The following is a 15,345-nucleotide window of genomic DNA, read 5'->3' as shown; positions in this document are numbered from 1 at the left end:
TAGACATGGGATGGGGTCTTCTGAAGGGGGTGGGCTCCAGGAAATGGGTAATGTGGCCTCAGTGGTTGTCCCTCGCTGAGGGTGAAATGTGGGCAGGTAAGCAGGGGACAGACAAGTCTTTATTGGCGGAAGTGATTGGGGCTGGGTGGGAACCTCATCTATCCCCCCATACCCCGCGGGAGGCCTGGACAAGGGGCTAGGCAAAGGGAGGGGGCGATCCGGGTCGCGGCTGAGCTGCGGGGGGTTTGAGGGCGGGAGGGCGGCTCATGCGCGAGGTCCAGGGAACAGGGGCAGACGGCCCAGCGCCGCGCGGCAGACGGTGCCATAGGCTTGTGAGTAGCCCCCGAGCGCGGCCCGAGCGGCCCCCTGGGCCCCCAGCGAGGCCGAGGCGCCGAACATCCTCCGGCCGGGCCGGGGCTCGCGGGAAAGCCCGTGGGGGACCTGCACGCGGTCGGACGGCCGGTCAGGGGCGGCGCAGGCGCAGGGGAGGAAGGGGCAGGGGAGGACCCAACGGGGAGCGAGCCCCGGGTCGGAGGGGAAGGGCTGACGGGAAGGGAGGCGAGGGCCGAAGGGGCCGGGCTCACCCGTGGCGCGGCGGTGGCCTGCACCCCACGGCCCGGGTCGCGGTCACTCCGGATCAGGGCCTGGATGGCCACCTGGGCAGCCGCCTGCGAGGTCAGGGAGGGCGCCGCCCCCCTCACGCCGGGCTTCATCTCGGAAGAGGCGCATCACAGGGTCACTGAGGGACCAGGGTGCTGCCGGCCCTCAGCCCTCGGAAAGGTACAGTTGGAGGGGTCATCCCGCGCCCACCCCCAACGACCTACCCACGAGGGTGCCGAGGGGGACGCCGTCGTCGCCCCGGGGGACCTTTCCCCCCTCCCAGGACCTCCTAGGGGCGGAGGCCGGAGCAGGGGCCCGGAGCTCTGCCTGGGAAGGCTCGTGGCTCTGCCGAGGGCTTCTGTGGGGTCGGAAGGTCATCCCCCCGGATCAGGAGTCTGGCTGCAGGCGGCTGGTGTCCCACCCCAAGGGTCCGGGTCGGCTCAGGGTGGCGCCATCAGCGATCACACACCGCGCGCGGGCTCGCAGCCGGGGCCACTCCGAGGCCTGCGTCCAGGGTTCTGCGCGGGCGAGTCCGAGGCCAGCCGGGGGACGGCTCCGGGTTTGGGCGGGGGTGCCTGGGGCCGGGGGGCGTCCCCCAGGCCCTCCTCTCTCGGGACCTGGCTGTTGCCCCTGCGATCCAGGATCATCTGCGGGAGGGGAGGGGCGCGGCTGGGCGTGGGGGTCATTGGGGATCGCTGAGGCAGGGGGAGGCCTCGAGGATGCGCGGGGATGGGGAATGATGGGGGTCGCCGGCCAGAGCACCTGATAGAGGAAGTTGCGATATTCGGGGGCCGAGAGCTGGACTCCTTCCTGCACCGGGAGCCGCACATCCGCCTCCAGTGTCCACTCACGGGCCGGGCAGTGGAACCTGCGAGAAGCCAGAGAGGAGGGGGCAGGAGAAGCGAGAACCCCGCTGCGGTCAAGCAAGGCTCCTGGGCCTCTCAGACTCAGCGCAGGAGGGGCACCCAACCACCAACCCCGGCGCGGCACGGGGCTGGTCCGCGGGACCCCGCCCCTCCCGCCGCTACCTCTGCACGTAGGGGTGCCGCAGAGCCTGGGCGGCGCTAAGCCGCTTGTCCGGGGCGAACACCAGGAGTCGCCTGAGGAGGTCCAGGGCCTCCGGGGGCGTGTCGGGTGGCAGGAGGGTGTCCAGCGTCTGCCGTGGCCTGCAGCGGCCCGCGTATCCTTCTGTCTCCAGGTCGGGCCTCTCCCGTTACCCCCATCTGTGACCCAGGGCTCGGCTTCCAACCCTCGCCCCGCCCTTTAACTGTCTCTGTGGATCACCCACCCCCCCCAGCCCCGCCCATGCGGGACTCTCAGGCAGCCTGCCTTCCGCTCCCCTCCTCTCCGCACCCCATAGCAGCGTCCTCAAGCCTCCCGCGCCCCCTCCCTGCCGCGTAGGCTGAGCTGGGCGGCCGCTGAGGACTCCGCCTTTTTAGTTGCACCAACAATTGCTGGGTTGAGACCCGCATCCAGAGAGCAGGGCGGGGCTGGCACAGACCTGCCAGCAAGGTCGGGGGAAGAGTGCTGGAGGCCGGCTCCCAAGCACGCACTCACCGCGACCCCAGGCGGGTCAGAACAGAGGCGCTGTAGCTTGAGCCGAGAGCCAGGAGGTCTGCGGAGTGGGCGCCAGAAGGTGATGTGATCAGGAGGGCTGGTGGGTGGGGGCTCAGGGAGCTCTGCAGCCGTCCCTCCCGGCCGTGGAGTGACTTCTCTGCAGGCTTTGGCGGGCTGGCAGGGCTCCAACCCCAGATATCTGGACGGTGCCCCCATGTGTGCCTATGTGCACCCACATGTGCACCTGCCCTTGCACACTCTTACACCCTCAACACGAGCCCATGCTCACATGCACACACGTCCATGACATCCTGGCACTCCCACCTCTGTGGAGGAGCCCCTTGCCCTCTCCACCCGGGAAAGCAGAGACCTGGGGGGAGAACAGGGCTCCCTCCACCTGGTCCTTCGCCTCTCTCTTGCCCCGCCTCCCTCCCCCAGGGAAAAGGAAGGACCCCTGGCGTCTCCCCTCCCCTCTCTCCCCCTTCCACCTCTTCCCCCCCCCCCCACTCCCCTGGCCCAGCTCCCAGCACAGTGTGTGGAGGGCTAGCACAGCGGGGCTAGCGCTCTTGGCCTGACCTGGCTGGACCCTTCTTGGGCACTGCTTGGCACTCATGCATCCTGGGCCCAGGCCCTGCTGCCTGGCAGACTCTGCCCAGTTGCTCCTCAAAACCCCAGCAGCTCCTTCCTGGGCGCACTGTCCACAGGGCCTGCCCTTTCCCCTCTTCCTGAGGCTTCTGGACTCTCCCCATCCTCCTTCCTACCAGTCCTGACCTGTCAGATGCTGTCCCCACAGCTGTGTGCCCCGACCCTCAGCATCTCTGGTACCCAGTGGACCCATACACACATGCTCACCCTCCTTGGATGGTGGCGGGATGGTCTCCAGGATCAGCTCCAGCTGGTGGAGCGTAGATGTGCCAGGGAACAGGGGCTTCCCCCGAAGCATCTCCCCCAGGATGCAGCCCAGACTCCACATGTCCACCCCAGGGGTATACCTGGGGCAGGAAGGGGTAGAGGGTGGGGGGACCCCAGAGCAGAGGTGGGGGTGGGAGCAGGGACACTCAAGGGGGCTGAGTCTGGGGTGCTGGGAGGGGCTGTGAGGACAATGTGGGGGAAGAGGACGGCCTGGGGGCCCTGGCTGGGCAGGGGCCATGCTTCCGGGGGAGATGGGGGCAGGAGGGGATGTCACTGTTACCGGCTTGCGGACAGCAGCACCTCCGGAGCCCGGTACCAGCGTGTGGCCACATACTCTGTCAGGGCCTGGCCCTCTGGCCCTTCAGGGAGGCCGCTGAGGGAACGTGCGAGGCCGAAGTCACATAGCTTCACCAAGCAGCTGGAGTCCAGGAGAACGTTGGATGGCTGGGGGAGAGGAGGGCGGTGAGCGCTGACGGGGCCGGGGCTCGAGGTCGCCTCGGTGGGTGCGTGCAGGGGTCAGCGCCCAGGGAACGGAGCGTGGGCTCACCTTCTGGTCCCGGTGGATGACGTGTCCTGAGTGGATGAACTTGGTGGCCCGCAGGAGCTGGTAGAAGATGTAGCGCTTGTGGATGTCCTTCAGCAGACCGCCCTTGCAGATGACGGCATTCAGGTCAGTGTCTGGGGGGGCATGCAGGTCAGTCTGGGGGGCCCGGGGGTTAGGGGGCCAGGACAGGACTTGCAGGTCAGCCTGGGGGCCTGGCGAGAGTAGCCAGGTCTGTCCCACTTTGAGCCCATGCCAGGGAGGGAGCCTCAGCCCACCCACTGCCCGCAGTCCCTGGGCCCTGCTGGCCACCCTCAGAGCCGTGTCCTGGGCGGGCACACTGCCGGGCAGTCCCCGCAGGCTTCTGAGGCCTGCTCACTGCCTCTGTCAGCACAGCAGTAAAAGTGTGTGGAATTATTTTTAATACTTTATTTCATGTTGACTTTGTTTTACAAAATGAGTAGAAAAAGGAAATACAGCTGCAAGCAGTGGACAAAGCAGGAGCCTTGTAGAGGTGGGGTCAAGGTGGTCACTGCCAGGCCCTGGGGGCTGACACTTGCCAGCTGTTTGTCCTTGGGCACAGGGACACTGCCCAAGATGAGGGCACTGGCCACTGCGGGGACCCCAGCAACAGAGGGACATAGAGAGGGAGCCAGGCCACTGGGGACCCTGGGCCAGGACAGAGGCGGGGCTGGGGTCTGAGTGAGGCCTCACTCACCCATAGACTCCAACACCAGGTAGATGTCCCTGTCGTTCTCCGCCCGGATCACGTCCAGGAGGCGGATTATGTTGGGATGGTCCCCAAATTCCTGGGGAGAGAATGTGGGGCTGTGCTCTGGGGGTCGAGGGGCCAAGCTGCCCCCCTTGTCTGGAGAGACTGTACCTGGGGAAGTGGGCGGGTGGCCTTGGCCGCTCACCTGCAGCAACATGATTTCCCGAAACGTCCTCTGGAATGAGACAGAAACACGAGTGTGAGTGAGGAGCAAGAAGGAAGCCGACATGGAAGAGATCCAAAGGAGTTGATGCTGGTCACCCACATACCCACCGGACCACGGGGTCGCAGGGGTGCTGCTCTGAGAAATGCCGGAAGCCTGCTGTGGCTGGGCTTCAAGTTTACGCTAGGGCTCCCCAGTACCAAGGCGGCAGGGGGTCACCCCCACACCCCTGCCCTGGTCCTTCCCCACACCTCTTCCCCACCCTCTTACCTGGGCATCCGTCTTATCCCTAAAGGCATCAAAGATTTTCTTGATGGCCACAACCTCGCCAGTCCTCCGATCCACCGCCTTCCACACGATGCCATAGGCCTGGGGAGGCGGGTGGTCAGCTTGCTGGGCCCAGCGCCATCGCTTGCCCCCCAGACTGCCCCTGCAGACACAAGGCTCCTCCTTCCCGCTGTGGCTCCTGGGAGGGGACGGACGGGGATGTGGTGGGGGCTGTGGCTCTGGGTGAGGCTCCTGCAGCTAAGGCTGCCCAGCCTGCTGCCCAGGAATCCAGCATCTTCTGGAGGAGGTGATGGGAGGCAAGGGGACATGGAGGCAAGGGAGGAGGGTGGGATCTGGAGAGGCCCCAGGAGGAAATGAGGTCACAGATGGGAGCTTCTGGGCAGAAACCGAAGCCTGTCTCTTCTCTGGGATGGCATTTCACCCTTCTGGGCATCCTAACACCCCTCTCTCTCACATACCCCATCCAGCCTGTCCCCAGATTCTGTTGGTTCCACCTCCAGAATTCATCAGAATGGACCACTTCCTACCGTCTCTGCTACCCCACTCTGAGCTGAGCCCCCGCATCTCTTGCCTGGATGGCTACACTAACCTCTTAACTAATCTCCTTTGCCCACCCCCACTGTCCATCCTCGACAGAGTGGGCAGGGTGAGCCCTGTATAGTGGTACCAACAGCTGTTTCGGCTCCCTGTCTCTCACAGTAGAATCCAAAGCCCCACATGATGGGACCCCTCCCTTTAGTCATTCCTATCCAGCCACACCAACTCTGCCATCTCCCCAATAGCCAAGCAGGTCCTTGCCTCAGGGCCTTTGCACTTGCTGTTTGCACTGTCTGGCCCACTCTTTCTCCCCTCCCCCGCTACACACTCACACCCAGATTGTCACACACCTTCACACACACATGCTCATACACAATCCCACATGCTCATACACACAATGCACATGGATGCACACACGGTTCTGGCCCCCACTACATGCTCACCCCATTTACCGCTCAGGCCGTTCCGGCCCGGCCTGGGATCTGTCCCTCCCCCTGGGCGCCTGGAGTGGGTGGGCCTGGCCTCCCCAGAGCGTGCTGTGGGCGCCGGCCTGAGACGGTTGGGGGCCCTGGCTGTCACCCGGCTCTGGGAGGCCGGTGACAAGTCCCTTGGCAGCAGGCACGGTTAGGGCCCTGTTACAGGAGGCCGAGGCGCCGAGGGCCGCGGTGGCCTGCCCAGGGCCACGCCCACAGTCCGTGGGGAGGCGGGCGCGAGCCCGGGGTCCCGGCAGGGCGGGAGGGACAGACGCCGGGCCTCGCGCGCTCACCCCCTTCCCGAGCCGCCGCTGGAGCAGGTACCGCTGGGCTACGTGGCGGTCCACCTCGGAGGCGCTCATGCCGGCCCTGGGCGCGCGGGGGCCCGGGACCCCGCGGGGCTGGACCTGTTGACCCCGGTTGCCGTGGGAACCGGCGGCACCTCCCCGCGCCTGCGCCGGCCGGGGTGGGGCGGGGTCTGCAGCCCAAGCGCCGGCCAATCCAGGGCCGCCTGGAGCACCCCCACCCCTCCCCCCCCCACCCCGCGCAGGCCCGGCCCCTCGGCGCCGCCGCAAACCCTCGCCGCGCTCCCGTCTGCGCGTCCTGGTTGCCCCGGCCAGGTACCCCCGAGCAGGTGCCCCCTCCGCCCCAAGGAGCCTTCTGAACCCTCTCTGCCAGCTCCGGCCCTTTGCGCGCGCGGTGCCCACGTCCTGGGGTGCTCTTTTCATCCTCTGCCTTACTTCTGGGCTCTGCCAAGGTGGTGCTGATGGTTAGGGGGTCCCTCGCAGACAGCCCCTCCACTCCGGGGCTGTTTGACGGCAGGGGCCGCGCCCTCGCCAGCAGGTGAGGCGCCGCAGGGAGCTCGGGGGGAGTGCCAAGGCGGGGGCTTCCCGGCGAGTGGCCGGAAGAGCAAAGCTGGAGGAGGTGAGTTTGCAGGAGCGGCTGAGAGGGGCCTGCTGTGCGCCAAGGTCACGCGCCAGGCGGCGATCAGAGCCTCCGAGAAAAAGAAAGCGAGGTCAGGAGGCCGGCGGGTGGGGCGGCCAGGAAAGGAAGTGGGAGCACCAGCCAGCCCGTGGACTCTGGGGGAGAGCATCGAGGGGGCAGCTAGGCAAAGCCTCCGAGTGGGAGTGCGCCTGGCACGCTGGAACCACAAGGAGGCCCCCCGGCGGCTGGAGCGCTAGGAGAGGGCAGAGCAGGAGGGTCCTTGTCGTGAATGGAGGAAGCAGGAGAAAGGAGGAAACGGTGGAGGTGTGAAAGGGTGGGTTCTGGCTGCAGTACAGCCCTTAGATTTGCTGTGGGTGGACTGTGGTGTGAAAGAAAGAAGAAAGTCAGATGACCCACAGGTTCACGGTGCAGGCTGTGTGGAAGACCAGGGCTGAGATGGGGAGGCAGTGGATATAGCAGGTTTAGAGAGATTGGGAATTGGGACATTTTTAAGTTTAAGATGCTGATAGTACATCCAAGTGGAAATCCTAGAAAGACATGACTTTGGAGTGCAACGACGAGGTGACATACCCTGGGGGTGTTGGTGTGGGGTGTCATTTAAAGCAGCAGCTGGGCAAGATCACCAGAGAGTGAGTACCGGACCTAGAGAGGGCAAGGCACGGGCCTGGGCCTCCAGCGTTCAGAGTGTGCTCCCAGGCTGTCCAAGGACCAGCAGTTTAAAAATCTTTCAAGCTATTGCAGACCAATAACTTTGTAAAATACAATAAAAATGAATTGCTAGAAAAAATTTTAAAACCATCGACATATAAAATAAAGCCCCAAATTTGCATTAGAATCGTAGTCATAAAATTACTCTGTCCTGTAGCCGTCAGAGTTCCTTAACTCTTCTCCATTTCTGAGTTACTTCGCTGTAGACCTGCGAGAAGCAGTCTGTGGGATGGGGCTGAGGGCTGAGGAGAGATTGGTGCGGTGGGACAAAGGCCAGGGCAATGTGTGGGGTCTAGCGGCCAAGTGAAGTCAGCATCTGAAATGGAAGGAGAGTGCAAACGAGAGCACGAGATACCCCGGCACCCCTATAGAATGGCTAACGTCAGGAAGACTGGCCACACCGAGTGTCGGCGAGCGTCTTTATCATGACCCAGGCATTTCCCACCTAGGTGGTTGCCCCAGAGAAGTGAACACACGTGTCCACACAGACGTGCACACAAATGTTCACGGCAGCTTTATCTGTAACAGCCTCAAACTGGAAACGACCCGGCTGTTGTTTCCAACATTTGAAACAGAGGAACGGATAAATAAAATGCGGTGTGACCGCACAGTGGAATGCTAAAAAGGAAAAGCAAAAAAGGGAAAGAAACTATCGATACACACCACATGGATGAAGCTCAAAATCCTTATGCCAGACTTCTCCTCAAAAGAGTGTGTGTATGATTCCATTTATACAAAATTCTAGAAAATGCCAGCTACAGGTCAGTGAGTGATGGCCTTGAGGGGGACTGAAGAGAGAAATGGGTTGTGAGGGGTACAAGAAAACTTTTGGAGGTGATAGACACATTCAGTTGTGGTGATGGCTTCAGGGTGTATACTTACGTCAAAAGTGTTTAAATCGCACACTTTAAATATGTGCGGTCTTCCGTACTTCAGCTGTATCTCCATATAAAGTGAGAGGGGTGCGGAATACACAAGGGAAAAAGAAACAGTGAAGGAATGAGTGACTTCAACTTCCGCTCATGATGGAGCAGCTGGTGCTGGACACGCCTTCCTTCAGTGAACAGCCCGAAAACTGGACAAGGTATGTGAAACAATTGTCTACAAACCCTGGACAACAAGCAGTGCAGGGCTGTGATCTCGGGAAAACAGAAAGCAACGGGGCCCCTCGACCCCGCTGCCGAGCACCACGGCAGGCAGGAGCACTTTACACGAGTCCACGCAAAGAACTTGGGGGCATGAGCAGAACGAGTCTCAGATTTTACGTGGACAGGGGAGAGCTTCAAGTGCCAAGTAGCTAGGGTGGACACTGGGACCTTCAGGAGAGACCCTGGACAGGTCACACCCCTGTGAAATGACTAAACTAGCCCTAGACAAAGGCTACTCCCACCCGCCAGGAGTGCAGAGAACAAGCCTTGACAGGAACAGGAGGGGCAAACATACCTAGCTGCCCGCCAAACCCATCAGCACTCCTCAGAGGGAAGCAACACAACACGACACTCAGGAACGTACAGTTCACAGCAGCCAGCATCCAACAAACATTACTAGACTTACCCAATTAAAAACGTGGGCAAAGGGCTTGGACAGACATTTCTCCCAAGAAGGTATACAGATGGTCAACAGCACATGGAAAGGTGCTCACCATCATTAGCCATCAGGGAGACGCAATCAAAGACTCATGAGATACCACTTCACACTCACTAGAATGACTGTAGTAATAATCAACAACAAGTCTTGGCAAGGATAGAGACACATCGGAACCCTTGCGCCCTGATGGTGGGAATGCGAAGTGGTGCAGCTGCCGTGGAAGACAGTTTGGCCGTTCTTCAAAAAGTGAAACACAGAATTACCATCTCCAGCAATTTGACTTCTGGATATATACCCAAAAGAATTGAAAACAGATATTCAAACAAATACTTGTACACGAGTGTCCATAGCAGCATTATTCACAAAAGCCAATTGGTGGAAATGACCCAACTGTCCATCAACTGACGGATAAAAAAAAATGTGGTCCATCATACAGTGGAATATAATTCAGCTATGAAAAGGAATGAAGGACTGGTGCATGCTGCAATGCAGACAAGCCTGGGAAACACTGTGCTAAGTGAAAGAGGTCAGATACAAAAGGTCGCGTGTTCTATGAGTCCACTTATATGAAATATTCAGAATACGTGGGTCCCTAGAGACAGAAAGCAGACTGGTGGCTTACAGAGGTTGAGGGGAGGGGGATGCGTAGGGACCGCGTAATGAGTGTAGGTTTTCCTTTCGGGGTGATGAAAATGTTTTATAAGTAGATAGAGGTGACGGTTCCATAACATTGTGAACAAGTGCCACTGAGACGGTTAATTTTATGTTATGTGAATTTCACTTCAGTTTAAAAAAATGTTACAAGCCTTGTGAGAAGGAAGGAAAATATGACCCATATCCAGGAGAAAAATCAGTTGATGGAACTAGATGCATAAGTGGGAGAGAGGATGGAACTGGCAGTCACCTTAAAAACAGATATTATAAATATGCTCATGGATTTACAGAAAAACATGAATATGATGAGGTGAGAATTTTTAGAGCCAAAAAATAAAATATTTGAAATGAAAAACTCATTGGATGGACTTAGATGATCCAAGAGAACTTGAAAACACAGCAATAGAAACTATCCAAATCGAAATGCATGGAGGAAAAAACCTCAACAACCTGCAGGACAGTATCAACAAAAGGGGTGGTTAGAAGGTATGTTTGAGAAAGTAATGGCTGAAATGTTTGCAAATTTGAAGGAAAAATAATACACTCATAGATCCAGGAATTTAAATGAAGCGTAAGTAGGGAAAACACAAAGAAGCCATAACAAGCACATGGTAACTAAATTGCTGAAAAACAGTGATGAAGAAAGAAATACTAAAAGTCACCAAAAAAACTTACATACAGAGGAACAGAAATAAGCAGGACTGCAGAGGTCTTGTCAGAAGAATTTCAAGCCAGAAGACAAAGCAATGATGTCATTAATGTGCCCAAAGAAGGAAAAAACCCTGCCAATCTGGAGAGAGAGACTCAGAGAAAACGTCCCTCAAAAACGAAGCAAAATTAAGACGTTTTCAGATAAACAAAGCTTAGAGTATTTATCACCCACAGACCTGCACTACAAAAAAAATATTAATGAAAGTTTTTTAAGATGAAGAAAATGATTCTGGATGAAAATTTGCATTGACATAGAGAAATAAAGAGCTGTAGAAATGGCAAGTAGGTAGCTAAATATAAAAGACATTTTTCTCATCTACTAAATTTCATTAAAAGATAGTTGACTGCCTTTGCTGAAGCTCGTAGCTCAACAATGGATCAGAAGTCTGTCTATCTCTGGGGCCAGCCCCATGGCGCAGTGGTTGAGTTCAGACACTCTGCTTCAGTGGCCCAGGTTCGTGGGTTTGGATCCCGGGTGTGCACCTACACCACTCGTCAGCCATCCTGTGGCAGCAACCCACATATAAAGTGGAGGGAGATTGGCACAGATGTTGGCCCAGGGCTAATCTTCCTCAGCAAAAAAAAAAAGAGGAAGATTGGCAACAGATGTTAGCTCAGGGCTAATCTTCCTCAGAAAAAAAACCCAAAAAACCCACTATCTATCTCAGATCAAATCATAACCATATGAGATGTCACCTCATACCCAACAGGATGACTACAATCAAAAAATTGGAAAATAAGTGTAGGCAAGGATGTAGAGAAGTTGGAGCCCTTGTACCTTGTACCCTTGTGGAGAAATCGGAACCACGGTTGGTGGGATTGTTAAATGGTGCAACCACCATGGAAACAGTATGGTGGTTCCTCAAAAAAATTAAGATTGGGGCCAGCCTGGTGGCATAGTGGTTAAGTTTGCGTGCTCTGCTTCAGCAGCCCAAGGTTCGTGGGTTTGGATCCCAGGTGTGGACCTACACCCTGCTTGTCAAGCCATACTGTTGTGGCGTCCCACATACAAAGTGGAAGAAGTTTGGCACAGATGTTAGCTCAGGGACAATCTTTCTCAAGCAAAAAGAGGAAGATTAGCAATAGATCTTAGCTCAGGGCCAAACTTCCCCACCAAAAAAAAAAAAATTAAAATTAGAATTACTCTATGATTCAGCAATCCCACTCTTCAGTACACATCCACAAGAATTGAAAGCAGGGTCTCAAAGAGATCTTTGTACACCCTTGTTCACAGCAACATTATTCACAATAGCCAAGAGGTGGAGACAACTCCAATGTCCACTGGTGAATGAATGGGTAAACAAAAGGTGGTATGTACATAGAATGGAACATTATTCAGCCTCAAAAAGGAAGGGAATCCTGCCACATGCTACAACGTGGATGAACCTTGAGAACGTTATGCCAAGTGAAATAAACCAGTCACAAAAAGCCAAATACTGTAGGATTCCGCGTGTATGGAGTATTTAAAGTAGTCAAATTCTTAGAAACAGAAAGTAGAATGGTGGTTACCAGGGACTGTGGGGAGAGGAGAATGAGGAGTTCTTGTTTAATGGGTATCGAGGTTCAGTTTGTAAGATGAAAAAGTTCTGGAGATCTGTGAATATCTGAATATGCTTAACAATATGAATATACCTAACACTACTGAGCCATACACTTCAAAAAAGTTCAGCTGGTAAATTTTGTGTTGTGTGTTTTTTACCACAATTAAAAATAATTTTTAAAGAAGATAGTTGACTGTTTAAATTGGAAATAATAACAATATGTTGTGGGGTCTGTAACCTGTAAAAATAAAATGTAATACAGCAATACACAAAGTATGAAGGAATACAATGTAAATATACCCTTGTAAGGTTCTTAAATTACATGTGAAGTATTATAATATTATTTGAAGATAGACTTTGATAAGTTAAACATACAAATCTTTATCTTAAATAAAAGTAAACATACATAAAGAGATAGAGCTATTAAGCCCGTAGTCTAGACAAAATGGAATATTGAAAATTACTCAATCAAAAAGAAGACAGAAAAATAAGGAAAAGGAATAAGAAATAGATGGGATAAATAGAAAACAAATAGCAAGATGGTCAACTTAAACGAACCACATCAAAAATTACATTAAAGGTAAATAGTCTCAATACTCCAATAAAATGACAGAGATTGTGCACCTTTATTTTTTAAAAATCAAAAGCCAAGAATATGCTATGTACAAGTAATGCACTTTAATTATAAAGACATGAGTAGGTTAAAGTTAAAAAGATTATGCTGTGGTCTGAATATTTGTTCCCCCCACCCACCTCAATTTGTATTTTGAAATGCTAACACCCAATGTGATGGTATCAGGAGGTGGGGCCTTTTGGAGGTGCTTGGGTCATGAGGGGAGACCCCTCATGAGCTGGATTAGTGCCCTTATAAAGGCAGTTCTGGAGAAATCCCTAGCCTCTTCTACCACGTGGGGACACAGTGAGCACCAGCTATGAACCAGAAAGAGGGCCCTCACCAGATATGACCATGCTGGTGCCTTCATCTTGGACTTCTCAGCCTTCAGAACCATGAGAAATAAATTTCTGTTTTTTCTAAGCCACCCAGTCTGTGGTCTTTTCTTAGAACAATATGAATAGACTAAGACAGATGCAAAAAGACATATCGTGCAAATACTAATCATAAGAAAGCTTTAGTGGTTATATTTATATCAGACAAAGTGGACTTCAGCACGTGGAATATTACCAGAGAGAAAGCAGGACACTCCCTTATGATAAAACCGTCAAGTCATTAAGTAGTCATTCTAATGCGGAGAGTGTATGTACCTAATAACAAAGTCTCAAAATACACACAGCAAAACCTGACAGAACTGAAAGAAGAAATAATCAAACCAGTTGAAGATTTTAGCACTCCTCTTTCAATAATTAGTAGAACAAGCGAGCAGAAAATAAAGATATGGTAGACCTGAGCAACACTATTGTCCCACTCGACCTAGTCGACATTTAGAAAACAAGCCACCGCCAAGAGCATACACATTCTTTTCAAGTGCGTATGAAATAGTCACCAAATAAACCATATTCTAAGCACTATACAACAAAGATCAGCAAATTTAAAAGGGTTGAGATCACACAAATTATGTTCTCTGATCCCACAGAATTGAATTAGAAGTAAATAACAGAAAGATATTTGGAAAATCCCCCAAAGATTTGGAAATTAAACAACACACTTCTAAATAAACAATGGGCCAAAGAAGAAATCACAAGGAAAATTAGTCTGAAAGATAATGAAAACATAACATATGAAAATTTAGGGGCTGGCCCCATGGCCGAGTGGTTAAGTTCATGCGCTCCGCTTCGGCAGCCCAGGGTTTCACCGGTTTGGATCCTGGGTGTGGACATGGCATTGCTCATCAGGCCATGTTGAGGCGGTGTCCCACACAGCACAACTAGAAGGACCCACAACTAAAATATACAACTGTGTACTGGGGGGACTTGGGGAGAAAAAGCAATTAAAACAAAAAAAAGAAGACTGGCAACAGTTGTTAGCTCAGGTGCCAATCTTTAAAAAAAAAGAAAATTTGTAGGATGCTGCTAAAGCAACACTTAGAGGGAAATTTATAGTTCTAAATGTTTATATTAGGAAAGGTGAAAAGTTTAAGTTTCCACTTTAAAAGTCTAGAAGAAGAGAAAATTAAAGCCAAAGTAGGCAGAAAGAATGAAATAAGAGTAGGAATCATTGAAATGGAAAGTGGACAAGCAGGAGAGAAAACCAATAAAATTAAAAGCTGGTTCTTTGAATAAATGGAATAAAATCTAGCTAGACTGATTAAAACTAAAAGAGAGAAATTATCAGTGTCAGGAATGAAAGACAGATTCCTACTAAATTCTTCAAACATTAAAAGATAATAAGGATTTATTATTAACAATTTCACATCAATAAATTTGATGACAAATGCAATGGCAAATCTATTGAACAAGTGGGAGTATTCCTCAGATATAATCCATAATAAATATAAATATGAATGGAAGGGCTGGCCCCATGGCCTAGTGGTTAAGTTCGGAGCGCTCTGCTGTGGCAGCCTGGGTTCAGTTCCTGGGTGCAGACCTACACCACTCTTCATCAAGCCATGCTGTGGTGGCAACCCACATACAAAACAGAGGAAGATTGGCACCAGATGTTAGCTCAGGGCAAATCTTCCTCAAGCAAAAAGAGGATGATTGGCAACAGATGTTAGCTCAGGGTGACTCTTCCTCAGCAAGGAAAAAAAAAAAATGGGAAAGCTATATGCCCACAAGGACAAAGAGAAGAGTAGAAAGCACATTGATGGAAATGGAGGGAGGACTGATCACTAGTTGGACAGGCTGAAGGAAATGAGAGTTGGACTCACTCAAGGAGGGTCCAAGGCCAGGAGTGGGGCTGTGAGTGGAGCCCAGCCCAGGAAAGTTGACACACTTGATCTGGAATGGACAGCTGGGCTCCCCCAGCCACGGGCAGGAGGGCCTGCAGGTGGACAGCAGGAGTAAACTGGATCAGGAAGAGCCAGCTCCCAGGAGGGCGTGGAGCAAACTGATGCAGCTGCTGGGGCACGGGACGCCAGCTGGTCCCTAGAGCACCGAGGACGTGTGACAACTGCAGGCCAGCCCCTCTCTTTCCGCCTTCCCTCATGAACTCCAAACCAGAGGAGGTCTTGACCTACCGTTCTGCCACTGAGAATGTGGCCAAAAGCAGAATTATACGAACATCAGTGAATTTCCGCAAAAAAGAATTCTGAGGAGGGAACTTCATTACGCGTGATAAGTAAATCAATTTTCAGTGAACAGCTGATTCATCCGTTAGCTGTTGTTTTTAAATGTGCTATTATGTGTTTTCTCTTGAGGCCATTATTTCTACCCAGTCCAACTTTCCCTTGTCCAATATC

At 53.4% G+C, this 15,345-nt stretch overlaps 1 protein-coding gene across 28 annotated transcripts; it reads right to left on the bottom strand.

The window, feature by feature from the left end:
* Window positions 1-97: 97 nt before the first annotated feature.
* MAPK15 (mitogen-activated protein kinase 15) lies at window positions 98-15,345 on the bottom strand. Of its 28 annotated transcripts, none has more exons than XM_070481824.1 (14): window positions 6,137-6,375; window positions 4,816-4,914; window positions 4,528-4,683; window positions 4,329-4,419; window positions 3,617-3,747; window positions 3,350-3,513; window positions 3,010-3,149; window positions 2,158-2,356; window positions 1,629-1,766; window positions 1,363-1,468; window positions 1,070-1,247; window positions 825-958; window positions 585-707; window positions 98-441 (listed from the first exon to the last, which is right to left on the bottom strand). In XM_070481824.1, the coding sequence occupies exons 1-14, from the start codon at window positions 6,203-6,205 to the stop codon at window positions 265-267; spliced, it is 1,905 nt and encodes a 634-aa protein (XP_070337925.1). In that variant the 5' UTR covers window positions 6,206-6,375; the 3' UTR covers window positions 98-264. The 28 variants fall into 28 exon arrangements, 27 of the variants coding, with proteins under 27 accessions (XP_070337925.1, XP_070337924.1, XP_070337930.1 ...); XM_070481823.1 differs by having other exon boundaries at window positions 585-713; window positions 6,137-6,371; XM_070481829.1 differs by having other exon boundaries at window positions 585-713; window positions 2,158-2,215; window positions 6,137-6,366.

Source organism: Equus asinus, chromosome 12 (genome assembly GCF_041296235.1).
Source record: "Equus asinus isolate D_3611 breed Donkey chromosome 12, EquAss-T2T_v2, whole genome shotgun sequence".
In the NCBI taxonomy this organism is placed as follows: Eukaryota; Metazoa; Chordata; class Mammalia; order Perissodactyla; family Equidae; genus Equus; species Equus asinus.
This window is presented reverse-complemented; position numbering and strand designations above follow the sequence as displayed.

Excerpts from the sequence above, each read along its gene's own strand:
- MAPK15 (XM_070481825.1), bottom strand. Across the intron at positions 2,357-3,009 it reads CCCGCCACCATCCAAGGAGG|ATATCTGGGGTTGGAGCCCT; the intron begins GTGAGCATGTGT and ends GGCACCGTCCAG. Across the intron at positions 1,469-1,628 it reads CGGCACCCCTACGTGCAGAG|GTTCCACTGCCCGGCCCGTG; the intron begins GTAGCGGCGGGA and ends GGCTTCTCGCAG.